At 51.8% G+C, this 26,390-nt stretch overlaps 1 protein-coding gene across 1 annotated transcript; it reads left to right on the top strand.

Annotated features, from left to right (window-relative positions):
* Window positions 1-251: 251 nt before the first annotated feature.
* On the top strand, window positions 252-24,377 carry LOC308610962 (uncharacterized protein; the record flags this gene model as incomplete). The annotated part of the gene is made up of 4 exons (XM_081259931.1): window positions 252-292; window positions 7,110-8,031; window positions 23,732-23,809; window positions 24,267-24,377. 3 exons carry the CDS (start codon window positions 252-254, stop codon window positions 23,789-23,791), a joined length of 1,023 nt encoding a protein of 340 aa, XP_081116057.1. The 3' UTR covers window positions 23,792-23,809; window positions 24,267-24,377.
* Between the last annotated feature and the right edge of the window lie 2,013 nt (window positions 24,378-26,390).

Raw genomic sequence — 26,390 nt, 5'->3', positions numbered from 1 at the left:
CCTCTTCATATAATGTGAAAAAATAACAAGTTTAAGAAGACCACTCAGATAGCTTACCATGGCCCCCCCTTGAGCTTGAGGCGCACAGTGTATTCTTGTCTGACTCATATCCTCCTAAGGAACAAAAGACTGGATAGCTAGGTGGTATTAGGTCAGATCAAGGACAGAGGTGTCTGAGTTGAAATCAGCCTTCTGACAGTTTCTTCACACTGCCACTCTGGAGGCTAGAGGCTTCCAGTGATTAGAGCAACATGAGCGCTGTACTTATCCTCTCTCAAAATCGCACAACCAGGTGAGATGTTACAGTGAAAGCAAGGCTTAGACCAAATTCTATCACTCATAGAAAAATGAATTGGCAAATAGACCCCAGACAGTCCTGAGCTGTACTGTTGCAGCCATATTCAGTCCTATATCCCATAAGTTCATCGGTATTCAGTTCTACATTTAGTACCTTTTCCTCTAGTACGATGACAGATTCCTTCATATCATGGTGGCACCGAAGGAATAAACACCTGGGCTAAAACCCCCACTTGGGAAAATGTTACACCTTGAGTTCTCTAGAACTTGTCCAAAGGCCAAGTATCTGTACAAATTTGCTAGTCAATAAACATATCTCAACCACTACCCGTTTAGCAAATACGTACATATTTGTAAATTCCCTTAGGCTGTTTAACAAGTCCTCTGTTGCAGATTGAGGCAATGATAGTCCAATCGTTTTTAGTTGAAATCTACCTCTTTATGATTTTTCCAGGGGTTCCTTATTTCTCTCAGTAGAAATCGAAAGTTCCTAATTTTCAAATGCTGACTCACTACCCTTAGGGTGAATATTCCTGATTAAAGTATTTCAAGTGTCAACCAAATACCTAGAGGGTATAATACAAATATGTATTCCATAAATGTCACACATGTGATGATGAGTTATTTTTAAATAAATTACTGACATTATAAGACCTAAATTTCTATAGGGTTTCCTGGCAATGGATTGGGTAGGCTGTTTGCATAGGACAAGATATAGGCAATGGCTAAAACTAACCATCCAGAATAGAGTTGCTCTTGGTAACCCTAAAGGGAACCACGTGTGAGAAATTCCCAGTGATGGGGCAGTGGGCTCGGAAGAACCCACGCACCATAAGAGAAAGTGTCAGCTTTAAGCATCTACCAGGCACACACAACATTATTAATCTAGTAAGAGCTTTCATGCCACGCTCCAACAACTGGTGTGGATTGAAAACTTCTCCCTTGATGGGGGATGGGTGGAATTTCAACTTTAAATGAAATTCATAATGTTGAAATTAATACAGTGGATTGAACAAAATAATTATTGAACTGAGACTGTGTGTGGAACTGGAAGTTACTGGTGGATTCTTGTTATCTGAAAGTGACCATGGCAGGTATGGGATGTGCACTGCTTTTCACCCAAGGAAGCAAAGGCAAAACAAGTCTCACAGCACAGGGGGAATGGACAGTGGAGGATAAAAATAAGGCTCCTTTATATATGCTCTCAGTGAGTCCCATTCTTCAGTATAATGATTCCTGTCATTCAGATGATTCAGAGTGAGGCACCTTTGAAATAAACTTATTTTTTTATCACTCAGTCTTTTATAGCATAACCATAATGAGTTAAAGGGAGATTCTCTTCCTGTAAGAGTGAGAAAAGGAAAGAAAGATAAAGTAAGTGAGGGAAACTGAAGACACCATCCTGCCTCGTATGTTTTAGGACATTTTATCTGCAGTTGTTCAAAATTTCAGATTTAAGATGATGTATCAACTTGTTGGCTGAATAATGTCATTCAATAAGCCTGCCCCTAGCTACCTATTGCATGTAGGTTTTCTCTGGGCTATAATTCCTCTCTCATAATCTCTAAAATGACCATTCTAAGTGCTTTTGGCTTAAAAGACTATATTCCAGAAAAAATATAATTGGAGGAAGGATTGCAGATTGGGTAGGAATTTGAATAATGTTATAATTTCTATATATTTAATTACCTTTTCTTTTTGCATCAGCTCCAATCTTCCACTATTTAACATCATTATGTTCACTTATCATGTACATTTCTGTGCAAATTATCAAATGTGCCAATCAAATTATGGGGAAAAAATTGTCAACTAATTTTAGAGTAAAATAAATGATTTATAAAATATTATACTTAACGTATGATCCTTGATAAATTAAAATTAGTTTTTACTATCCTCAGTGATTCTTTTGTTCACATAACATAGAACTACCTAGAGTGACCTGATTCTGCCATGGAACTAAGAGAATCATTAGATTTTCGAGGAGGAATGATGGCTGTAGGGAGACACAGTTGACTGGCTAAGCTGCTCAGATGTTCACACTACCTCCCAATAGGTGAAAAATTGTGCCCTGGAGTTATCACGTCAGAGCTGCCTAATGCCATCCTGACGTTGTCATAAACCAGTGTCATCAATGATCAAGTTTCCCTCAGTTAAGTATAAAACCCCCAGCTCCCCTCCATAAGCTTACTGAGTCTCACTGTACTCTCTCGCTTTGATATCTGTGATGAATTTAAAACCTTATAATCAGTAGAAAAGTGTGGTTTTGGTTGGGTGAAACAAGTTATAACTAGAGCTGAGTATAAATGCTGTTATACTCAGGATAGCTATCAGTAATACATGAACTATAAATGCACACATGTTTCCTTTGAGATCAACTCAAGGAAGAAAGGAAAAATGTAAATAACCAGATGATGTAATCTCCAAACAGTGCATCCTCAATTAAAATGAATATAGTACATAGCTTACCTTCCGTATAAAAGGATAATCAAGTTCCCTTAAGGAAGACTGCATGTCAACAAAAGCAAAAATTAAAATTGCAAACAGAATGAGCTTTCTCATGAATTTGTAAGATATAAAGGGAATGTGTGTGTGAGTGTGTGGTTGAGAAATATTAAAGGAAAAAGAAGAATCTGTGACCTTCTTGTTTTCCTTTCTAAAAAGAATATATTCAGAACGTTCTGAAGGTTCTGCACTTTAAAAATAGATTGATAGAAAGAACTAGTAATACTCCCAGTTATAGGAAATGTAATTTTTAGGAACTTCCCAGCAGGAACATAATAAGTAGGCGAAAACTTGCAAAAAATACAGAGAGTCAGTCTTGAGGATTAGTAATCATGTGATTTTTCCATGAAGACTTTGAGCTGCTGAAATGAGAAGGTTTGTATTTGTTGTAAATAAAACAAGTAAGTACTTATATTAAAACTTGAGAGAAAAATCACTTTTTCTTACAGCCTAGTAAGTTGCAATCAATAGTCTGCTTGCCTAATTGAAATATTTTTACCAATTTATCTGCAATTACCAAAGAAATATCATGTAGAGGTAATTACGTGCTGTTCTCACTTTTTGAAAAATATGTTTTATCAAATAGTGCTTGTATGTATCAATCGACCCTGCACAAATTCAAAGGGAATCTGGAGAAACTACTGAGGGAAATGCATTGTACTTTGCAGCTCCATTTCAAAGTTATAGAGAGTTAAGGATCCAGCTGCTAGTTATAAAACAGTTATGTGCATCTATTTGTCTGACATTTATTATTTTAGCAATATTTCTGTGTAGAAGCAATATCTCTATATTTAAAAGATACATTATTTTACTTTTATTAACTAAGGTCTTTACTCCTTCTTTTTGGTTAATTATAAGCCTTGTCCTTTAGATCCATATAGTTTCATAGTTTATTGGCAAGCACAGAAGACAATATTATTATGGGTAATATCTATTGAGCATTTGCCAGGTGCTATGTGAAGGACTTTACATGAACTAGCTTATTTAATCTACAAAACAAATCTTGGAAGTAGATATTTTGTTATCATCTTAGTTTTTCCAATGAAAAGAAATAAGGCACAGAGAGGTTAAGGCATGCTGTTGGTTGCAGAGCAGGCTGGGAGCAGAGCTAGACTTTGAAGTTAGTAGTTTTCTCTGAAGCCTGATGCCTGACCACAGTGTCATGTTTCCTCTGTTACAAAATACTCAGCCAAATAAAAGGAGAAGAATGTTTCTTATCAACAGTCAGCCTTTCAGGCAAAATCACCAGCGGCTTACAAAAGATGATATTATTTAACATAAATAAGTAAAAATTACTACAAAGCAAAATGTTTCAAGTACCTTAGGAAAAAAAAAAAGGACAGGAGTATAAATAAAAAATTTCTGTAGATGTACCATATACTGAGATAATGCCGAAAGCTCACCAATGGTGTGCTCATAAAGCATTGTTTTAAAACACAATGCATGGAGAACTTAACACATTAGGAGGTTATTGTTCCTTTGACATGATGGCTGAGGGTAGGGCGGGAGGGTGACTTTATCCACAGGCAAACCATTGTTTTCCAAAGACTACAGAATTATTTGTTTCCATGTTATGGCATATAATTATTTTTAAACAAAAATACTCTATTTTTAATCCTGTGTTTGAAAAATGTTGGCACATTTTAGGACTTGAATGCTTTGCAAATATTGGAGAAGTAAGTGTGAGAGCACCTCTCTGTGGTGGGGAGTTATTACCGTTTTAAAAAGAGAAAAACGTTTTTAAAAAAGACTTTTTCAGGAGCTGACAATTATTTTGTGTCTTTTCCAAGCCGTTTGTCTTTCTCCTGACTGCAAAGTTATCCCTCTTTTTCTCTGTTAAGTATTGCTAGCAAATAAGTAACATTTAGGGTGTTATGCTACTTCTGACTTTCAAAGAAAAAGGCACAGCATAATTCTGGATCTTTAGGAAAGTTAAGGATAAGTTAATGACATCATATTTCTTTCTTCTATATTTCTAAGAAAGAATGTCTTAATATTCGTTTCCAGAATACAAAGGGAATATTTCAGTATAGGTCCCCCAGAAGAAGCAGAACTACTAAGAAATGAGGCCCATCTGTCTGTCTTCTCTCCCTGACTTCATGTCCTGTGGACTCCAAGCTCCAGTATCAGACACAGGCAACAGTCTGACCTAGACAATTGTGTAAGGCTGAATTCTTAGGACTGTGTCTGATCCTGGAGCTTGGGGGTCACAAAGTAGGCCGCGAGGGAGAGAATATGGATGTAAAGTAAAGTAGCAACAATCCGGAACCCATACACCAAAAAAAAAAAAAAAAGCTAGAGGCCACGAAAACAGAATGAAACCTATGTGAGCCCTTATTGCCTCTGACCTTGACTGTGTAGTTTTCCTGCAGAAGTCAAGCCCCTTCCTCATGGAACTAAATACCCACACTGGTCCCAGAGTAGAAGAAGCTGAAGGAAGGCCCAGTGGAAGGTGGGCAATGGCAGGCCTGGCCACTGTCTCTCACCAATGAGATGAGCCAGCAGACCAGTGAGGACATAAAATGACTGCTGCTTCACTTCCCCTCCAGTCCCCTGTAAGAAACTCTGCTATATCCCACCCTACCCAGAGACATACAGAAAAGGAATGCTGGAAAGTGTGGTAAGGCCTAGCCAAGTGGCCACATCAAAAGGCCACCATAGCTCACCCCTTGTCAACCCATGCAAATCTCCTTAAACTGTATTCATCTCCAAATATTGAAAACAGCCAAGTCGTGCTTCCACCTAACATGGTACAAATATCCCAGGTCCAACTGAAAACAGATGAATCCCTTCCTCAGAAGAGATACAAAGTCCCTTGTTTGTCTTTGCATGATAGTCATTTTCTATTAATTCGTTCATACTCTCTCACTGATATCCTGCAGCTTAAATACAGAGATATAGTTATGTGGCAATGGGTCCATTCTCATGGAATTAATTAGTCTAACCATGGTTTTCCTTACAGAGCCACAGATGTAATGGTGGAATGGTCTAAGGGAGACTCAGTTATGGTGCCAGCTAGATGGCAATACCTTTCAGGGCTGAGGTGATATCTCCAGAGTGTTCTGTATGATCACCATTCCTTCACATATAGTGCTATATCTCCCACAGTCAGAGTTCCTGGGTCAGGGAATCAAGGGAGGAAAATGGGAGAGGCTCCTCCACTATCACTGCAAGTGATCCACTAGCAAAATATTTGCTTCTCATCTCCATGATGTTAAGTCCAGTGAGATCTTAGTACCAAGGAAAATAATGCTTCTGCCAGGGAACCTGACAATACTTTCATTGAAATAGAAGTTGAGAGTTTGACCTAGCCAGATGGGACTTCTGAATTAACAGGCAAAGACTGGGGTTTCTGCACTAGTTGGAGAGATCCTTCTATCAAGATGAAATTGGGTTGCTACCAAATAATGTGGGTAAAGGAGGGTCTGTATGGAATGCAAAAGATCCTCCAGGGTGCCTTTTAATACTTTCATTTCCTATGATTAAAGTCAGTGGAAAACTATCATAATTCAGGTTGGGCTGCTATGGTCCAGTTCCTTCAGGAATAAAGGTTTGGGTAAGTTTAGCAGGCAAGAATCTATGACCAACAGGAGTGCTTGCTGAGGGTATAGGGTGTACAGGATGGTAGTGGAAGAAGCTTGTTATACATACCAGCTATGATCATGTGATCAGCTGGAGAAACGCAGGCTGTAATAGTTATGAGTACTTCTTCCTTATTTTGATATGAATATGTTTGTGTGTATGTGTGTGTGATAAATCTCCCCCCTCCCACATACACACATCACATCACACATTTTTTTTTCTTTTTGTTCTCCTCTTTCTCATACTCTAATCATGTAAAATAAGATATGTTAATAATATCTAACTCTGCATAACACAAAGAGCTATAAATGAGAATCCATAAAAAGTAGTATTTTATTGGCGAATATAAATGATGAAGAAAATTGAATGTTGACGATTTAGCCTATAAAAGAGAAAGCTAAAGGAACTATGTTTTAAGAAGATGTAAAATTTCTTCTAAAGTGAATCTAAAAGAAAAAAAAGGAAATAGAAAGGAAGTATGGAAAGGAGGAAGGAAACTCGGTCCAAGCTGGGGAGGGGAGGACAAGGGGCGAGGGGGACGCCACCCAAGTGGTCTGGGGTTCGAACCCAGATAGGCGAAACGCGCCGGGAATCGGCTGGGGAAACTCGGGCAAACCTTTTTGGGGAATCACCGCTCCGACACCCCACCGCCCAGGCGCTGCAACGGAGGGTGAGCGGAGGCTGAGCGGAGGCTGAGCGGAGGCTGGGGGAGCTCAAACTTGCGACAGCTGGAGGAGGCGGCGGCGGGCGGGCGGCTGGCTGTCGCCCGAGCGCTGCGCCTGCGGGGGGAGGGGAGGCGGCTGCTGGGAGGGAGGGAGGCCGGGCGGGCGGGCGAGAGGGCGGAGGGAGGGGGAGGAGGAAGAGGAGGGAACCAGGGAGGGGGGACGCGTTGGGATCGCGGCGTGCGGCGGCAGACGGAGCCTGGGCTCCCAGCGGCGAGGGGAGGCAGAGCTACGCTCCTTGCTGAACGCGGACCGAGCTCGGCGGCAGCGGGGAAGACGCGCCGGAGCCCAGACCGCGACCGAGAGCGGGAGCGAGGCGGCAGCGGCGGCGGAGGGGGAGCCCGCGAGCTGCCGGGCGGTGAGCCCAAGCCGCGCTGTCGCCGCGCAGGGAAGACTTGGCCAACACACTCACACACACATACACACCCAGCCCGAGCGGGCGCTCGCGGCTAATCGTCAGCATGGCGCTGGGGCTCCTGCCCGAGCGCGGGCGGCAGCAGCGGCGACGCGAGAGCTGCTGAGCCCGGCCCAGCCGCCGGAGCCCGGAGGATCGCGCGGGGCTGTCGCCACCTGCCCGGAGGCTTTGAGCCCGCCCCCGCCCCCACCCGGCCCAGAGCCCACCCCTCGGCGTGGCCGACCCCGAGGGCAGCCGGCTGGCAGCAGACGGCGAGGGAGGCGAGCGAGCGCGGCGCCGCGAGCGGGTTGCGGGCAGCGGGGGACGGCAAACTTTGCTGTTCGCCGCGCTTCCCCGGCCCGGCCCCTTCTCCCATCGCCAACGTCGCCACCCCACTTTCCTCCAACCCCGCACACCTCTCCCCACCCACCCCACCTCCCGTCGCTCCTCCTCGCCGCCTCGACTCTGCTCCGGGGAAAACTTCAAAGCGCCGGATCGCAGGCTCCCTGCTTACTCCCCGGCTGGGGATTTCAGGTCAGTGCCCGGAACACCTTTCCCCGCGGAGGCCGCGCGGGCTGGCGGGCGTGCGTGCGGCGGGCTGCAGTCGGCCCCCTCCCTCGGGGCCCAGACTAGCGGCGGGTGGCTCCTCTGACTCTCTGGCGTACCCCTCGAAGCTTGTGCCTCGCGCTTCACTTTGGCTGCTTTGCTCGCTTTCGTTTTTATTTCCTAGCTGTAAGTTATTAAAAGTGCAGCCAACCTAAGCGGCCCGGCGTGGGCTTCGGGGAGGGAGGGGCGCGGCGGGGGTGGGGGGGCTGCCGCCCCGCTGGGGGCTGAGAGGAGAGCAGGGAGTTCGCGGATTGGAAGTTTGCAGGCAGTGTGTGTCTGTGTGCGCGGGAGCGCGGTCGTCGCTGAGTGCCGCGAGTCGGGCGGGGGGGTGAGCTGGGCTGGAAGCTGGGAAGCTCGGCTCGGCGTTAGCTCGCTAGCAGGAAGGGGAGGGCGGCGGGTTCCCGTCTGCTTTCTTTTTCGACTCGGGAAAGAACTGTAAAAACCTCCAGCCGCCGCTGCCTCGTCTCACCTCTCCGGGGGCAGCTCGTTCTTGCTCGTGGAACGACGGCGTGTGCGTGCGCGAGGGTGTGTGTGGCGGGCGCCCCGGGCCGAGCCGAGCTCGACCTGCCGCCGCTGCCGCGCGACTCGGGAGGGGAATCCCGGTTTTTTGTTTTTTGTTTTGGATTGCTCCAAAGCGTGAATCACATGGATTTAAAAAAAAATACTAGGAAATCGAGCAGAGCGAGGGGTTCCGACAAGGCCCGCCCGCCCACCAGCCAGTCAGGTCAGACGCTTTGTTTTGTAAATGTTCTTTAAAAATTTTAATCTGCCACCCTGGTCCACCCGCACCTTCCCCGCGACGTCGTGGGGTTGGTTTTAAGTTTAAGATCTACCCCCAGGGGTTGGGGTAGATCGTGCGGGGGCGGGGGCGGCGGCGGGCGCGGGGGCGAGACCTGGGTCCTCCTCTGGGTAGCGTGGAGTCTGGTGGAAAGCCCTGTAGGGCGTGTGCGAGTCTGCGGCCGGAGGAAGTTGGTCCCACTCGGAGGGCGTGCGGCGCAGAGGCTGAGGGCGAAGAGGAACTTGCGCACCCGGGCGCGATCCTCGGCCGAGGCGGGGAGAGCGAGGCGCCGCTGCGCCGCGGGGCCCGCGCTCGGAGCAGGTGGGCGGCTGCGCTGCAGAGCCTCCGCCAGCTAGGGGGCTCGGGGCGGCGGCGACGTGCTCCTGCTGTTGACCAAGCAAGCCCCGGGGCGCCGTGTGCGGAGTAGGGCGGCTCGAGGCACGCGTGGTCCCGACGGGCTTCCCGCCGCCTGCACTCTCGAGTGGGCACGTCCCCGGGTCCCTGAGACGGCTGAGCCTGGCCGCGTGTAGGCCGAAGCCGGGGCGAGGCTTAATTTGCAGTTAATGAATCTTTTCCAGAAAGTCCGCGATCTCCAGCCAGAGGCTGTGAGTGCCCGCGCGCACGAGGGCGCGCGCCGCCGGCGTCTAAAGGGTTGGGGGGTTGCGGGGATGGAAGAGCGAAGGAGGGGGGAGGGTTATGTGTATTTAAAAACAAACCTTAAAAAAAGAAACCAGCGCGCTTCAAATAGGTATTCGTACAGCCTCTTGTGTCTAGAGTAGACAGCTCAGGGTTTTAGCTGGGTTTTTTTGTTTGTTTGTTTCTTTTTTGAGAGAAGGCCAGAGGAGGGGTAGTGGTATTTGATTCTAGGGGTAGTCTCTGGAGAAAAATCCTTAAAATGACTTGGGAATAAAAACGAGGAGGAAATGGCCCACCCCAGAAGGTGGTGGGTGGTGAACGCAGACAGACTTGGGTATTTGTAGCCATCTGACACTTCCTGTGGCACTGGAAACGGACACCGCGGGCCGAAATCAATCCTTACGAGGTGTTGGATTCGGTTTGGCCAACAGAATTGCTTGTGTGGAAGTCATTTTAATTGTCGGCCTCCGAGACTCCTGTACGTGGACACTTGGAAAATACATTTGCTTCTCGACCCTTCCCACTCCACCCCCGACCTGTTATCTGGTCTGGGCTTTGCAGTGTTGGTTCCCGTGTTTATTTTGGGCATGATTTCACCGCGAGGAGGAAGGGGGGAGATGGCGGTGATTAATATGCCGTCCAGGTTTAACCCGAGGCTGGCCTTTAGTGTGCGGGTTTACGCCGCCACTCACCGGGATTGCCTGGGGTAGTGGAGGGGGGGGGGCGCGCGCGCGCGGGGTTCGGGCGCCAGGCGCTCCGCGGGCAGGTCGGGGTTGGGGCTCGGACGGCCCCAGCGCTGTCCTTTGAGGCGCTGTCACCAGTAGGTGACTGAGAGTTAATTAGGAAGTTTTCTCCGGATCAATGGGCCGCACAGCTCATTAGCGATTCTCTCCAGCCCTTTGCAGGGCCGGCCGGGCCTGTGCCTCCCACAGAGGCCGGGGCCCCGCGGCCCGGGCTGCGGAGAGCGCCTCTGGGAAGTGGGGAGGGATGGGCGGCGAGGGGCGACCGGGAGGCGAGTGTAACTTGGCCGGGCGGCGCGTTGCGGGCGGCGCCTCGAGGCCCGCACAGCCCGCTCTTTCTTCCTGCTCTCGGTCGCCTCGACTGTGTCTTTAACTCGCTCCCGCTCGCGTCGCTGCCTGGCTGCTCCTCCCCGCCTCCCTCGCCTATCTCTTGTTCTCTAAGCACGACGCCTGTGCTCCCCGCCCAGTTTGGGATTAGACAAGATAAAAATAGGACTGCCCAGCGCACAGAGCTGTGACTGTGCCCCGGCAGCCGGGCTGGCGGGAGCGCTGTGGGCCGGGGCCGGGGCAGACCCGCTGTGCGCTCGGGGCAGCCCGAGCCCGTAGAGTCCCACCCCGACCCTGCAGGCGCGGTCACGCTCCAGCGTTCTGTCCGCCGGGAACCGTGCGGGCAGGGGGTCCTGGGTAGGGTCTCCGCGCTCTCGCGGGTGTTGTTGGTGTGCCTGTGATAGATGGGTCTAGACAGGCATGCAGGCTCCCTCCCGGCTGAAGGACGGGAAGCGGGGGGCGGGCCGCGGAGGCGGCGGCAGACTCCCGTGAGCGAGCGAGCCTTCGGGCCCAGCGACCAGGGTGGAGGGAAGGCTGCGAGGGTTTCTCTTAACCCTTTAAAGACGATAGGGAGAGTGGGGGTGGGGAGTGTAGTAGAAATTCCTGGAGGCAAAGTAGCCCCCTGGGGAGAGGAGGCGGGAGTCTGGGCTTAGGGTTTTCCTTTCTCTTCTGTGTATGCAGTCTCACATCCTGGTACATTGGGCTCGATTCTTCGACGAACCAAACGCAGCTGCTAGGTGATCTAATTTGACCCGATACTTCTCAATGGGGAAGGTGTGAACACACACAGTGGGCACCCTCACTTAAGGAACTGAGTTGGGGAGATGCAGAGGTTAGACCTTACCGTTCCCAGCGGCCCAGTATGTGAAGGTCTGCGCAGAGCTTTAGTCAGTGGGGCCTCTGACCGAGAGTGTTGCCTACCAAAGACCCAAGCCTGAAATGCCTGGCCAGTGCATACAGGTATGCGTCGGAGAGAGCAAAGGGGTCCTTGAGTTGTCTATGTAAATAAAAACACTTTTAACCATGAACTTGTGGAGAGTTCAAATAAGATATGTGCCGGGAGGCAGCCTCCAAACAGGAGTTGGACAGTGATGTGTACAAGATCGATCATTTGTATACACATCCATGGGGTCAACATTGAATGGGTCTAAAAATTTAATACAACTCCGCAGGCATTGGTCTCGTTCTTTCCCTGAGGTAGAAATTGGTGGGTGGGTTACCCTATAGAGAAATGAATCATTAGTCACACTCCTCTCTCCTTCCCCCTCCTCTTCCTTTTAGGGTTTGGAGTCTTAGGGGATCCTCTAGTTACATTAAACTGCAAACCCATATTGGTCTGGGAACGAGCCCCATTATAGGCAAAGCAAGAATGTAAGTCGTGGGGAGGTGTACGTATTAGACAGGAATGCACAGATTAAGATGTGCGCCTGAATGACATGTGCTGAGACAAATCAAGACACTTGGGCTCTGGTGCCCACATGGAACAAGAGATACAGAAGAGAGAAAGAACTGGCCGCGAGGAATGTAAACATGGGTATGCAAATACTGAGACCTAGAGCGAGATTCTAGGAGAAAATCCCAGAGTTTGTTGAGCTGGAAACTGGAGCAGAATTTCTGTAAGTTCCTTCGAGAGACAAAAGCCCATTTAAAGGTGTGAAGAGGGTCACTTGGAAACACAAAAAGCATTCACATGCATACATCCATGCTTAGATACACAGGCTGAATGACAAAAACTCCTCGATGCCTGATGAAGATTTTCCTGCCCGGTGAGACAGAGCAGGGCACGGAAGTGTGGGCCACACGACCACATTCGCACACTCATTCACTGGGAAATACTGTGTCTTCGGCTAGAGGGAAACTGAGGGCGACGGTGCCTAGCTAAGGGTGGATGGCCCTTGGTTACTAAGATTGCTTCTGGTTATAGTTTCTTCGCATCTAGAGTGGGGAAGAGAGTATGTCTTGAGCAGGTAGGAGGATTTCTGAAAGATTTTTGAGTTCTGGACCCTGAGAGGATGGATGGTGGAGGAAAAAGAGGAGTAGCTTTGCATTCTGGGTCGGAAGCAAGGGATGTTGCGCTCCTCTAAGCCCTGTTTGCTAAGGTGGCGCAGGGCCTAGTGAACTGAGAGAGACTGAACCGAAAGAAGTGCGAAGCTCGGCCTCTGGGCGGAATCAAGGGGGGAGGTATGCTTTCTTTCCCCCCTTGAGGAGACCGTGCGGGGACGGCCAGCGTAGGGAGGATTAGCAGGCGCCTCTGTGACCCCAGACGCGCGCGTAAACTCGGCTTGGGTTTGATTTGCCCGCGGCGTCGATTTGCCGCGGTCCCTCTTTGTCTGAGCCCAGCCGGGAATTCCAGCTTTTATTGGGAAGACCGCACTCGGGTGGAGCCCGCGGGGCTGGGCAGGAGGCTCGCCGGCCTCCGAGCCGCCCGAACCCCAGGACGGTCCTCGGGAGTGCCCAGCAGCCCCGGCAATGCCACCTCGGTGGTTTCCTCGAGGGCGGCGGGCCCGGCAGACCCAGCCCGGCGGGGCGGGGGGCCTCACTTGGGCCGCCGTACCGCCCCTCTCCCCGCTGGCCCCACCGCTCCCCCGCCCGCCCGAGGAGCTCTGAAGGCCCTTTGTTAAGCTCCAGGGTCACACCCGTGCCCCGGGGGCCGCGCGGGGGCGGGAGGACCTTCTCCTGGCTGGAGGAGCCCGGCCCGACCGGGCTGCCTCGCCCGAGTGTAAGGCCGGCAGGATTCCGTCTGTTTGCAAGGCTGGCTGCGCTGCCGGGGCCTAGATGGTGGCGCTGGCTTGAGAAGCAGCCGGGGCAGGAGTGGAAGGTCTTCTCAGGCCACCCCCGTGGCAGCCAAGCCGCCTGTGCCCCGAGCACTTGGCCGTGGACGTCTCCCAACCCCCAGCCCGGCCCGACGGCTTTCGCTGGTTGCCCCCCATGTGTTCCTCCGGAAGGGATAGCTGACTTTCTGTTGGATGGGAATTGACCAACGAACTTTCCCCCCCCGCAACGTTTCTGTAGAAGGCCCCCTTTCCCAGCGCAGGCTCATTTCCGCCGGCCCCTAGTCGAGGGTGTTGGAAATGGGGGGGGGCGCGTCCCCGCACTTTGTTATTTCTTAGAACCATGTCTCCCCGGCCAGCCATCGCCCCTCAGCACCCATGGGCTCTGGCGCCCCGTGATTAGACTAGCGGGGAAGTCCGCTAGGAGAAGATCCTGACAGCATAAAATAGAATTTGATCTAAAAGACAGTTTCCAGTATAATCTCATTATGCATCACAGACTCCCGGTGTTATTTTGTGGAAGGCGGACAATGATCAATTTACATTGACCCGGGGCTGGGCGAGCTTTTAGATGGTAATTGCCATATTGATTTGCATGCAAAAAGGAGACCTGCTAAAATTAAAGACCGGAAGCTAAATGAAACTAAATTTCTTGTCTAGGTGCAAACCAGAGGAACTACTGGGGGGAAGAGGGTGAGTCAGGTCAGGGTGCCAGGGGCAAGAGCAGGTGAGAGGCCCAAGAGCTCCGGGAGGTCACAGATTTGGGAGCGATCTTTGCCCTGGTGATTTCAAAACGTGAGGAGGGGGCTTGTATAGGGTATGGGGACCCAGCAGGGAAAAGTTATAAACAGGCACTATTGCATTGAAGGCACTGGGATCTTTTAATGCTAATAGTAACTGCGAGGGGGGGAGGAGAGGTTTATAGGGTTATAGGGGTCTTCCTGCACCATTTCCGGCACCCCCCATTTCTATTGTTCTACCCGAGCGCTCATAACCGTGCCAAGAGCACCCAAATTCTTGCATCTGAAGAGTTAAATTTTTTTTTAAAGACAGGCCTTAAACTTCCCCCGCCCCCCCTCCCCCCGCGTCTGGTCTTTCGAAGAGAGCGAGAGTAGGGGGCGGTTCTGCATGCCGCTGCGGGCAGGCCTGGACCTTTGGAGGCTGCGGGAGTTCCTCCCCGGACGCAGCAGCAGCCCCAGACTCGGCCGCACGCCGATCGCTTTGGGAAGCGGCTCGCTCCAGGTGGCCCAAGTGGCGGGGGCGGGGGAGGGTCTGCCGGGGCCAGGGACTCACGGTGCCCGGGGGCGGGAGTCACCTCCCTGGAGGTTGGAAGGGCCTGCACGGAGGGTGTGGAGGCGGGAAGGCGGGGGCTGGAAATCCTGTCCCAATCGGCGGTGATGGCCAAGGCCGGAAAGTTTAAAAAAGAGAGAAAGCCACTGGCTGCGAGCCAGGGGCTGCCGGGCCGCCGGGGCGTGTTTGGCTGACTAGAGGGGTGAGGACCCGGCTCCGCCATCGCCTCGGTCCCTCCCGCTGCGGAGGCCCTGGCCTGCCCCAGGCGCTCCTGGAGCCATTTCACACATCCGGAGCCTCGGCCACTGGAGGAGCCACCCGCCCGGGGCCGGGAAGCCGCAGGGGCGGCTGAGTGTCCGGCGCTCCTGCCCGTTCCCCTTCCCACCGAGCTGAGCTGGAGACGGCCCTCGGTCGTGGAGCCTGTGGCGTCTGTGGCATCGGGTGTGGATGGTTCCCGGAGCTTCTGAAAGCCCGGGGCAGACCAGGAAATTGAAGATGGGGTGGGGAGGGGATGTTGAGCGCTGACCCTGCGCTGCTGGGATGAGAAGTTGGGGAGAGGAGAGATAACCCCAACCTCCGGCTTGTCTCGGGACTTGGCTTTTTGGGGGGACCCCCAGGAGTCCAGGAGGGTCCAGCATCTTGCAAGCCGCTTCCCCCTCAGTTGCCTCCCCAGCCCACTTTGGTCCCTGAGTTTTTCATTCAAGTCCTAGGAAAGGTAGATGTAGGCAGTCTTTCCAAAGGGCTTTTGCTCTGTCTAGATAATTTGATTTATTGCTTTATGTGGCAAGCCTTCTTCTAGTTCCAGGTGTCAGCACTTTTTATAGAGACCTAAGAGTAGCACCCACCTCCCACTGCCTGTTCTGGGCTCCTGGAGGAGGGGAAAGTGGAGCCTTGTTGGGAACCCCTGGCCTCACACCAGGGTGTTCCAGTGTAGGGAGATGGGTAGGATGTTGGCAGAAATTTCGAAAGAGTTCACATGGACCAAGAGATTTCTGGGTGTAGGAGAAACTAGGGTGCGGGCTCCTTGTGGACCGAATTTCATAGGTGTTAAGTGCTATCCTTTTACTCTGTATTGGAGTACAAGGGCCAAGGAAGGCTTCCGAACTTCTTGTGGATTCTGGATGGCACAATTTGACCAATAATTGGCTCCTCTCCTCAACTCCAGGACTGAGTTTGACCGTGGCCCATTTTTACTAGCTGTGTGACCTTGGGGGCAGGTTATTTATGGCCTCTGAGCCTCAGTAAGTTTCTTCATTTGTAAGACTGGGAATAATTTTCCACCTTTAGGATCAAAGAATACTTGGCACATAGTAGGCCCGGAGGATTAGTAATTGCTTTGAATGACTGGTCAGATTCCTATAGGTTGCTTCTCCATCCCCTGCTGCCCCTGAGATGCCCGAGCCCCCCCCCCCCCGCCGCAAGACCTGCGTAGGCCAGTGTCTGGGGGCCAACCTGCAGGTTAAGCTCCCCTCCAAGGGTATTCCTGAGGCTATTCCTCCAGGTCTGCCTCCGTGGGTTCCTCTTTCCCTTTGTTACAGTTCTTTGCATTCTGGGCTTTAAAGGAATCCATATGAAAAGGCTGGGATTTTTTTTTTCTCCCCCTAAGTGGGATCATTTATATGGTTAGGAATTGATTCCAGAACCGGTATCTAGGTGCTCTTTGGCAAGTCCTCCCGTCATTCTTTCGGGGAGAGGGAACAGCAGCGGCTGGAGGGGAGAGACCTGGTGGGAAGAGGTGAAAGGGTCTGGCCCACTGCAGGGGCCAGAGGTGCTGTGGTTTGTCTGATAGGGATTAAGTCTGGATGTTATGAGGTCTCAGTGTGGTTTTCAATAAAAGTCTGTCAGGGATTGCTTCTTTTCTATCGATATGTATTTTAAAAAATTACTAGCATGAGAAGAAAACCAGACCTGTATGGATCCAGGCCGGTAGTGAGCTACTGTGATCAGGTTTCCTACTAGACTCCCAGAGGGGAAGTCAGCGTTTGATTGAAGCTACACTTGGTTCTTGACTCTCTGGGGATGCCTGCTCTGAAACAGGAGCGCTCCCTTTCTCTCCTCCCCCACCCCATCCCCCTTTTCCCTTCTTCCCCTAAAAGCCTTTGTGCTGAAAGAGCTTCAGTAGGCATGAGTCCCTGGTACCTCTCTAAAGAATGCCTTTCAGCCTTTGCTGACATTGTTTTGTGAACAGTGGGTTTTACCAGGCCAGCAGTTTTCCCCCCATCTTAGCTCACTATTTTAGAGGTTCGAGTATGCGCAGGATGCGCCCAACTGCAGTGCTTTCCAGTGTGTGTAGCCAGGGCCTTGCCTGTAATCTGAAGACACCTTAACCTTTGCCCTAGGTGCCCCCCCCGGGGGTGGGGGTGGTGAAGGTGGGGAGAGCAAGGACAGGGGATCGTTGTTGAGTGTCTGTTTGTTTTCTCCAGCCACAGAGGCAGAGGGGTGGAGTGGGGCGAGGCCGAGAGTACGTTCCAGCCTTGGGTCTGATTTAAAACTTGGTTTAATTGGAGAAACTCTTAGGCATTTAACAGTTCTGTACAAATGCAAACTTGAAATAGCTCTAGGCCTACGTCAACTAGGAAAGAATAAATGAAGTACAGAGATGTCCAAACTATGTAAATCCTAGAGTTGTCTGCCCTCCCATAAACACATGACAAGTGCCAAGGCATTTCCAGTCAAAACACCCATGGAACCAGCAGCCTCCATCCTTTGTATTTATTATTTTATTAACAGCATTTTACACAGCATTTAACAAGCACAGCCTGCCTGCTTTCCACCACGGCTCTCAGCAGACTGAGGGGTGGAAAACAGATGGGGGTGGCGAGGAGTGGTCTCTAGAAGAGACTTCTAAGCTGGAGAGATCTCTTCAGATGGGCAAGGAAAAGGAACATTTGGGGTTCCTTTCTCCTGGCCCCAAAGAGAAGACAAAAGTAATGCTTTGGAGGAAGAAATCCCCTCTCCCTTTTCCGGAGGAAAGTTGTGCAGATGTGGTCTGTCTAGTCTCCACTTGGATTCCAGAAGGTGTGAAGCAGGGTCTTCTTTCCCAACACTCTGCCCATCAGTTATTGGTGCTTTTCAAAGAATAAGTATTTGTCTGCTATCATTATTCTATATCCTGGTGGAAAGTTTATAACGAAAACTAATGCCTTTCTTAAGTCATAAAATGAGCCTTGTATGATTATTTAATTAAAATCTATTTAAGGACCGATCAGGCATGTAATTTGCGCTAATAATGACGATTATGGAAATGTTCGACTTAACCAAAAATCATAAAAGGAGACATTTTGGTCAGTGGGGCGACCAGGAAGGATTCAGGGAGTTGGACGGTTTTCCGAAACGCACGAGGCTTTGGGCTGCAGAAAGTGCTGGGCTGCCTAGCCTCTGGGACCACGGTAGAGAGGGCTGCAGGACCCCAGGCCTGGCCGGGGCAGGCCGACCCACACTTTGCTGAGCAGAGAAACCGACCCTGGGAGTCTGAACAACCTTTATTCCCAGCTGAGGAAATGGGGGAGGGGGCCTGGGAGGAGGGAACTCTGGGAGAGCTGATGAACCGCACAGAACTCTGCGCGAAATGGCTGTGTTCTCTTGCTTTAACAATCAGCAGCGACACACGCATTGCTGCCTCGGCTAGCCTTGGCTGGAGCCTGGAGGGGTGGGGGGAGGGGGGTCTCTTGTTCCGGAGAAACCTGCCAGCTGCTGGGCTTGGTGCGAAGGCAGACACAATGCTGCTGTTGTTGGTTTGATCTCTAACTGGATTGTTAGTCTGGCTTTAACTGTGTGGTAAGGGGGGAATGTGAAGGCTGTTTACAGCGAGTGCAAATAATGTGACAGCTGTTGGTGCACGAGCAGCGCTGTGCCTCCTCGGCGCTCACACAAAGCGCGCACTATGCAGGCCCGCGGAGAGCTGCAGAGGTGGCCGCCCCTTGCTGGCCCGGGAGCCCTCGGATGCGCTGCGAGAGAGCCCTGGGCGGCGGCACCCGCCCCCCCGCACCCCGCGACATGCATCTTTCTGGCTCCTGGGATCGTGGTGGACGTGCGCGCTGGTTGGTGTGTTGTGGTTTAGGGAACTTGTTAGGCAGAGGTGGCAGGAGAGGGCCTGCGGGGTCATGAGTGTCAACTGTCTGGAGGGGTTTGGCCGGGATCTGTTGACCTGGGGCCTCAGTGGCTTGTGACCGGGTTGTTAAGATTTGGGAAAATAACTTTCCGCCCTAAAGCAAGCCTGTTGGAAAGAATGTATTATTAACTGAAGGCTTTCTGGAAATTGCAGAGGCTCTGAAGGCCGTTGTTCTTCCTCTGAAATGGCCCTGTTATTCAGACAAGTTCAAGAGACGGGCGGCCGCTGTGTTCTATGCCCTCGGCCCTGTTTCCTGGATTGGAAACACAAGTGTGTAGGTTCAGGACCCGAAGGGGGGTGAATGGGGGTGGGGAGGGGTGCAAGTCGGCTTTTGATCACCCGCCTCCCTTTGCCTTCCCGGTTTTTAAGAGCGCTCTTGCCTTTCAGCTGCAGGACCAACGGTGCTGTCTTGAGGTCTGCCCACAGCGCCACCCACTCTGTGACTTAATCAACTAAATGCCCAGAGCCCGGCCTTCTCTGAGTTCCTGGTCCTCTGCCAGGCACTGCGGGGAGGCGCCAGGGTGGGAGGGAGAACAGTTGGTGGGTGGCAGCAATACCCCGCTGGGCCGGTCCAAGCTGGCGGGGCTCAGGATGGTCCAGAAGATGGGCCTGCCCCTGGGCTGTCCTGGGGCAAGCTGGGTGTAAACACCACTCCCCCCAACCTCAAGGTTGAAGGCTTCCGCAGCCCTGGCCCCCGGGCTTTGGAGGATCATTTAGAGCTGACTTAACTCTATATCCTGCCCTTCTGTGTGACTTCGGCCCCTGAGTGTACAGCTTGCAGGATATCTGCAAATTATGGGTCCACCTCCGCCCCACCCTGCCCCCAGATCTACTCTCTGGGTTATAATGTGGACTTCTACATCTAGTTGGGTTCCCTAGTGGGGAGCTGGGAGATGCTTCTGGAATGATACATGAACTTCGGTGCCAGTTCTGTAAACTGGTCTCTTTTTATGACGTGTGCCATTTTCTGTAGGAATGTTGCTTGCAAAACGAGTTTCGCCTTGGAGGAAAAGGGGAAAGATAAACAAGCCTGCAACGCCAAAGCGCTGGCAGTCTTTCCCTCCTTCCAGCTCTCTTAATGCAGCCGGGCTGCATTTCCAGGATAAGACTCGTGCTTGTGAAGAGGGACTCTGGTTGGCTTTTTTTTCCCCCGAAGCAAACGCAAATCAGAGAAAAATAATTTTCTTTCAACGATATGCAACGTATTAGTCTCTTGTTATCGTGCTCCGAGGCAGGCCTCATTTGCGCGTCTGCCAGCTCGCTCACATCTGCTCGGCGCTGTTTGGGGCATTTTAACCTTGGTGGTGTCGTGTCTGGTCCCACGGATCAAGGAGGAGTAATTAAGCTCTGAACAGCTAGAAAAATTCACGGGCCCCCACGTCTACCGCAGTTTTCCCACAGCTTTGTTTGGGGGTGTTCCGGGTTCCAAGATGAACAGACGTGGGGTTCCTATTGTTCCTCGTAAAGAAAGTGGGCGCCCCCGTCCTCCTCTGACCCTCACCCCCAGCCTTCCCAGGACTCCCAGGCTGCACACAATCAGCAGGGAAGCCGGGTGCAGATCACAGGACCCTGTGTTTTATGCATCTTTCATTCGTAAAAAGTTCCTTTGTGCTTCCTGTGTGTACTAATGATAGCTGTCGTTAATAGCTTTCTGGTATAGCGTTCCTTGTGGGGGGAGGAGTTTGCAGTGAGTTCACTTTATTTCTACAAAGCCCTGATGGAGGCTGCAGTGCAGTGACACCCCCTCTAGAGTCGTGGTCTATGGATCGTTTATTCTGGATTTGTTTCCAGGTTGTGTAGACTCCAAGTGGGATCCCAGCCTGTAGGGACCAGACCCGGGGGGGTGTGGAGGGTGGGTGGGCGGGGAGGAGTGGAGTAAGGTCGATTAATTGCATTCAACCGAGGTTTCCTGTCCTGGGCTGCTGCCTCCTGTTGAGGGACACCAGCTTCCAAATGGGGCCCCCTCTTGCATACACGCGTGGTTGTGTGTGGCACAACCGTGAAAGAAAGTGAAAGGAACAAAAAGCCGAGGCCTGGCGTGGGGGGGGGGGCGGGTTGGAAGGGGGAAGGGGAAGTGTCTGAGGTTGGTCCAAGAACTGACGGGGGGCCACGGCTCTGTTTTGGGGGAAGGGGGTGTGTGGCGGGCAGCCCCGGTTTGGCAGCGGCTCTCCCGGTCGATCCTTGCTGGTGCCCCCCTCCCCAAGCCCCCGAGCCCCCTTTTACAGTTGGCTACACCTGGCTTGCATCTTTGAATCGGGGAAGGTGGGGGAGGCGTCCACGGAGAGAACACTCCAGACTGGCCGAAGGGAGCGCAGGACGATGGGCTGGAGCGGTCTCCAGTCAGTGCCCACTCCCCTGGGGCGCGCCGCCGCACATCCTGGGTTCTCCGTGCGCCCACCCAAAGTTGCTTTTTGTCAGAGATTCAGCGGCAGGCGCCTGGGAAGGGGGAGCCCAGAGGAGCGCGCGGGCGGGGTGAGCTGGGGTCGGGCTAGCCGAGAGATCCGGGGGTCCTGGAAGGTCGGGCGGGGGGTGCGTGTGGGGGGTCGGCCCCGCGCGGGGACCTGGCGGAGGAGGGGCGAGGAGCCTGCGGCAGCGCGGGTGTGTGTGGTGGGAGAGAAAATCCCTTTGTTGCCGACCAATCCGTGCTCAGGGCTGAGGCGGGGGAGGGGGCGCCCTTCCCCCACTCGCCGCCGCCGCTGCCGGCCAAGTTCACTCCCGACTGACCCGAGTGGCTCGCGGCGCTATCCTGGCGCCCTGGGAGGAGGCAGGGAAGGTTCTGGTTGCTCAAAAGGTCAGGGCCAGCCACGTGAGTTTCCCGTCCCCCACCCCGTCACACCCGCACTCCTGCTCCGCAGCTGTGTTACTAATGCAAAACTTGGGTCGTGAGTGGGGACGCCTCTGGAGGCGGCGACAGCCATGACTTGGAGTGTGCCAAGAGACAGCGCCTGGACAGGCTGGATCACTCCTCCCACCCCCCACTCCCCCCCAGCACCCATGCCCGGCTGCAGGACCCAGTCGGGCGACCTCCTTCAGCCACACCCCAGGAAGCCTGCGACCCTCCCCCCGACCTGGGGGCATCCTTGGGGTTCCCCTCTCCCCACTGCTACACATACTGGGGAAAACATCCCAGGAGGACTTGCCCCAACGCTGCACACCCTGGACCGCTTTTTCTCATCTCCCACCTCCTCGCGGCCCCCAATGCTAAAATAGGAACTTCTTCATCCCTCCCTTCCTTGACGCCAGTAGAGAAGTGCCTGTCTGTGACTCAGTCTGCGCTTGGAGCAGTCCCAGGAAGGGCTCCCGTGCCATCAGTTTGGGGCTTCCATGAAAGCCACACACTCTGCAGAAGGTCACCCCTCCCTGGCCCCCTCTGTGTCCCTGCCTCAGCCTTCCCTCTGCCGCAAGGAAACTATATAGCCATTCGGGGGTTTGTTTGTTACGTAGAATGTTTAGTGGAGTCAGATGCTGTTTAATGGGTTAGATGTGGCCTGCACCAGCTATTGCCAGGCAGAACTCAAGTCCATAGTGCAGTTTAATCCTCTGGAAAACACGGTGCCAAAGATTTACAGATGAGGGGGCCAAAGTTGAAGAGGTCCGGCCACCTGCCCAGAGACACGCCGTTGATGAGAGTGGGAGCTGGGAGGCTGTGGTGACTGCGCACGCGCGCGCGCGTGTCCTCCACAGAGAACCAGCCATGCCCGTGCAGTGAGAGACACCCCTTCCCCGAAGAGGTCCCCAGCCTACGGAGGGCCGTGGCACATGGCATGCTGGCTGGGAGCCCTGCCGTCTGCCCGGCCTTCTGAGCCAGAAGCTCCCCAAAACCCGTCCAGGTCTTCTTGGTCACTAACTGGATAAGTGCCTGATGCGGCATGGGGTGCCTAGAGAGTGAGGCCCTAGGAAGGGGCACCGTTAGTATTGGAGTGGAGTTGGGATGGTTTGGTGGCGCTGCTTCCCATTCCGTCGCTGTCACTTGACAAGCGTGCTGTGCAGACTTGAACCAATCCATCAGCGCCTCAAGGGCGGAGGCAGTGGAAAGTGGCCCGGTGCCAGGAGGAGCTGGGGTGGAGAGAAAGGAGAGGTGGCAGGAGTGGCCTGGTGCTGCCTTCCTCCCTGCGCTCACGCCAGCCTCTCACGGCCACTGCTCCTTCCTTTGCAATCTGTTTGTTGCCTGCCAAGGGAAGTCTCCTTTAAAGAAAAAAAACAAAACAAACGTTCTCTCCTTCTCCTCATTCCATAATGGTGTCTTCATAGCAGGAATCGGCAGAACGGTGGTGGTGGGTACAGCTGGGGACCCGTGTGCCCCCTCGTGTCTTTTCACAGAGGGCCAAGGTGCCCTCACTCAGGGATGCCAAGGTTGGGGGGACAGCTCCTAATCTTGGTCCCTCTGACCTCTTTCTGCCAATCAGGCTCTTCTCCCCAGCGTCCAGGCCAAGCTCGGATGCTAATCATAACTCTTGGCTCCCGGACCAGATGACTGCCCAAGTCTGTCGAGGGAGACTCAAGCTCTCCTGTGCTTGCCCCTAGGGCCAGACCGAAAGCCGGAGACCACGCGGTGAGTCTGCGTTTTGCAAGCCGGGTCTCTCCCAGAACTGGGTGTTCAGCGGGCAGCCACCACAATTCCTGGTCTGTTCTTCAGAAACCAGACCCTCCTCCGTCTCCCCGGCTGACCCCTTCTCTTGGCCACCTTCCCTCTTCATCCCTATCCCACATCCTTGCCCCCTTCTCTCCACTGCTGGAAAAAAGGGTTAAAACCCAGAGCCAAGGTGTAGCTTAGCAGCTCCCACTGGAAACAGGTTGGTGCTTGTAAAGTGCTTTTCATGGACTTCACACATCTTGGCACTTCCAGAAGCATCACCCACCTGTGGAAGAAAAGGGGGGGGGGTCGTTGAGAAATAAGGGCAGATGAGCCTCTTATATACAGCAGCAAAGCGCCTGCTCTGTCTGTCATCTAAATCACGTCATTTGCCCCCTGCAGCATGACCCACAGCCAAGGGTGAGGGAAGTCACTTTTGAAGAACTTTTCCTTGGAGGTTAAAAAAAGAAGAAGAAGAAAGTAAGAAAGACCCCCAACTATTTCAATAGCCGCTTCTAGAAGAGGAATGGGGTGAGCGTGGCGGTGTCTCTGACCCTATCTGTGTGTCCCTTGTGCCCAAGATCCCCTTAGTTAGTTCTACATCCCAGAGAGATGGGGGGTGGGCCCGTTTCTCAGTGATGGTGGGGTGTACGCAGTACGGCCTTTGCCCAGGATGAGGGTGTTCCTGCCCAGGATTTGGGCTGTCATTCTGGAGAAGGGCCTCACGCCAGGCAGGGCCCCCGGCTCCTTGGCCCTTTCCGCTCAGGTCCATCTTTGGCCTGGAACCTGAAGAGTTAAGAGTCTTTAGCTCGTTGCAATGAAATTATGGCTGGCAGTGGCGCCGCTGTTTGTTCAACAGACCTCCAGTTTTAAACAGTTCACAAAAAGTTCATGGGGCAGCTAAAGATTATAAGTGTGTGTGTGGGTGTGTGTGTAGTCAGCAGGATCCAGTACTGAGCCTTGCCCCTCCTCCTCTTGTTTCTTCACGGCCAGCCCCCCGCCCCGCCCCCACTCCCGTGACACTGGACCACGCTCGGGGCCTCAACCCTCCATCTGACCCTGTGCACGTAAGAACACTTCATCCTGACACTGGGTGTTATTTATCTGTGCGGCGTTAATATTGAAAACCCCACCAGACAAGACCTGGAAGGGCGGGGAGAGGCTTTGAAAGCACCCCGTGGTCCCAGGTGTCTCTAAACTGCATTCCCCTCTCATGCTAAGTCCAGGCCGCCCTTTCTAAAGAAAAGCCCTTTCAAGGGAAGGGGGCTGCTGGCCCTTTTTGAGGGGAGGGGAGAGGGCTCAGTAGGATGATTGTGGCAGCGGCCTTTCTGTTTCCTCAGTCAGGTGCTCAGAGGTCCTTGTCCCAAGGTGACAACTAAAGGAGACATGTAAGAGGCAGCTTGTGTAAGTTTTGAAGACTGGAGCACCAGAAGATTGGGGCTTCGAGGGCACACATGCTTCGTCCCTCATCCTTTTCTTAAGGGTTTGGTGGAGTGACCCTTTGGCTTCTGGTATAATGTCCAAATTTCATCATGACACCCAGCCAGGGGGTGGCATGGTGTGGTCCTCCCACTGCAGCCACGGCCAGGACACTTGCACCGAGGAATGTTGCTCCTCCACCTTTTAGATGAGGCTTCCCTGGACATCTTCCTTTTGGTCTTCCTTTTGTTAGAAGGGGCTGCAGGGGTTAGGGAGGGGAAACTTTGTTGAACGTGCCTTCTGGTCGGCCCTGTACTAGTGGTGGCCTGCCCCCAGCTTGATTTGTATGTTCGAAACATGGAAGAACAGCCCGTGAGCCCCGCACAGAACCTTCCTTGATGCCCAAGTCCATCTGAGTCCACCTTTTCGGGGCACTGTGGCCAGCCACTGGAAATGCCCCAGTCTGTCTGAAGAAAGGGACGCTTCCTAAAGAAATAGCTTCTCTAAAATCCCACCAGGCCGGACACAACTGGGAGATCCCTGCCTCTCCTCCAGCTTCATCGTTGAGCTCTAACTCCGCGCCGTGTGTCTGCGGCGTGGGGCTCTTGATGAACAGACGGTGTTCTCTTCTGTATAGGGGCCGACGGGGATGCTGGTGGACAAAAGCCTGTGTTAGGACAAAGAAATGCAGAGGGATAGCCTGGCTGGCTTTGGGATTCATAACATATCTTTGGGATCATAACATATCTAACAAGATATAGCAATCTTTTTTGATTTTTTTGAAGTTTAAACAAATAGTGTACTCTGCATGAATTTTGTCTTTCAACTGAATCATTCTAATGTGGAATTTATGATGCTATAGTACTAGTTTACAAAGAAAGTGGAGTAGGCTTCACATATCTCCATATCTTATATTGATGGCACTTAAATTCTAATACCAAACTGTTATTGTTTCATAAACTAGGAGAAAATTGAGCTGATAACGAGCAGGAGAAGCTGGCAGAAACAATAGATTTTCTACTCTTTCTTTCTATTGTGTGTAAGCCTAGTTACCCTAGTTGACCAGTTAATGACAACACATAATGAAATTTTCCTGGCTGCTAATTAATTAGCTCTAATTTCACTAGTTTTGTTACTGGTAAGGCTTCCACTAATTCTATGTGTGAATGTCTTCTTACCCTACTCATCCTATTTTCCTCTTTGAGCTTCCTCAAATGTAGAGAACCCATTTGATTGACTTAAGAGTCAGAAGAGACTTACAATCAGAGAAAAAGCAAAAAAGAATGACTATAATGCCAACTAGTATAACTATTAATTAGAACTTATGTTTTGAGGATTTTCAGACAGAAGAGGGGTAGAAATGATAATAGTTTAGTTTTAGGAAAGCTGTAGTACACAAATAGAACCCCAAATCACACCACAGATAATTTTCCAGGAATTTAATATATCTGATATACACTCAATTTGTGCCCATGAATGGTGAGCAACTGGAAGTAAAGGAGAATCACATAGTTACATTTCTGGACAAATCAGGTTATCAGAATGATGCAATAATGACAGTTTACCTCAGTCACTTCTTAGGCTTTCTTATTTACTATGCTAAATGTTAAATGAGATTCCTGAGTAAAAGCATTACAATGAC

Source organism: Mesoplodon bidens (assembly GCF_964165515.1).
Source record: "Mesoplodon bidens genome assembly, contig: HAP1_SCAFFOLD_706, whole genome shotgun sequence".
Taxonomy (NCBI): Eukaryota; Metazoa; Chordata; class Mammalia; order Artiodactyla; family Ziphiidae; genus Mesoplodon; species Mesoplodon bidens.
This window is presented reverse-complemented; position numbering and strand designations above follow the sequence as displayed.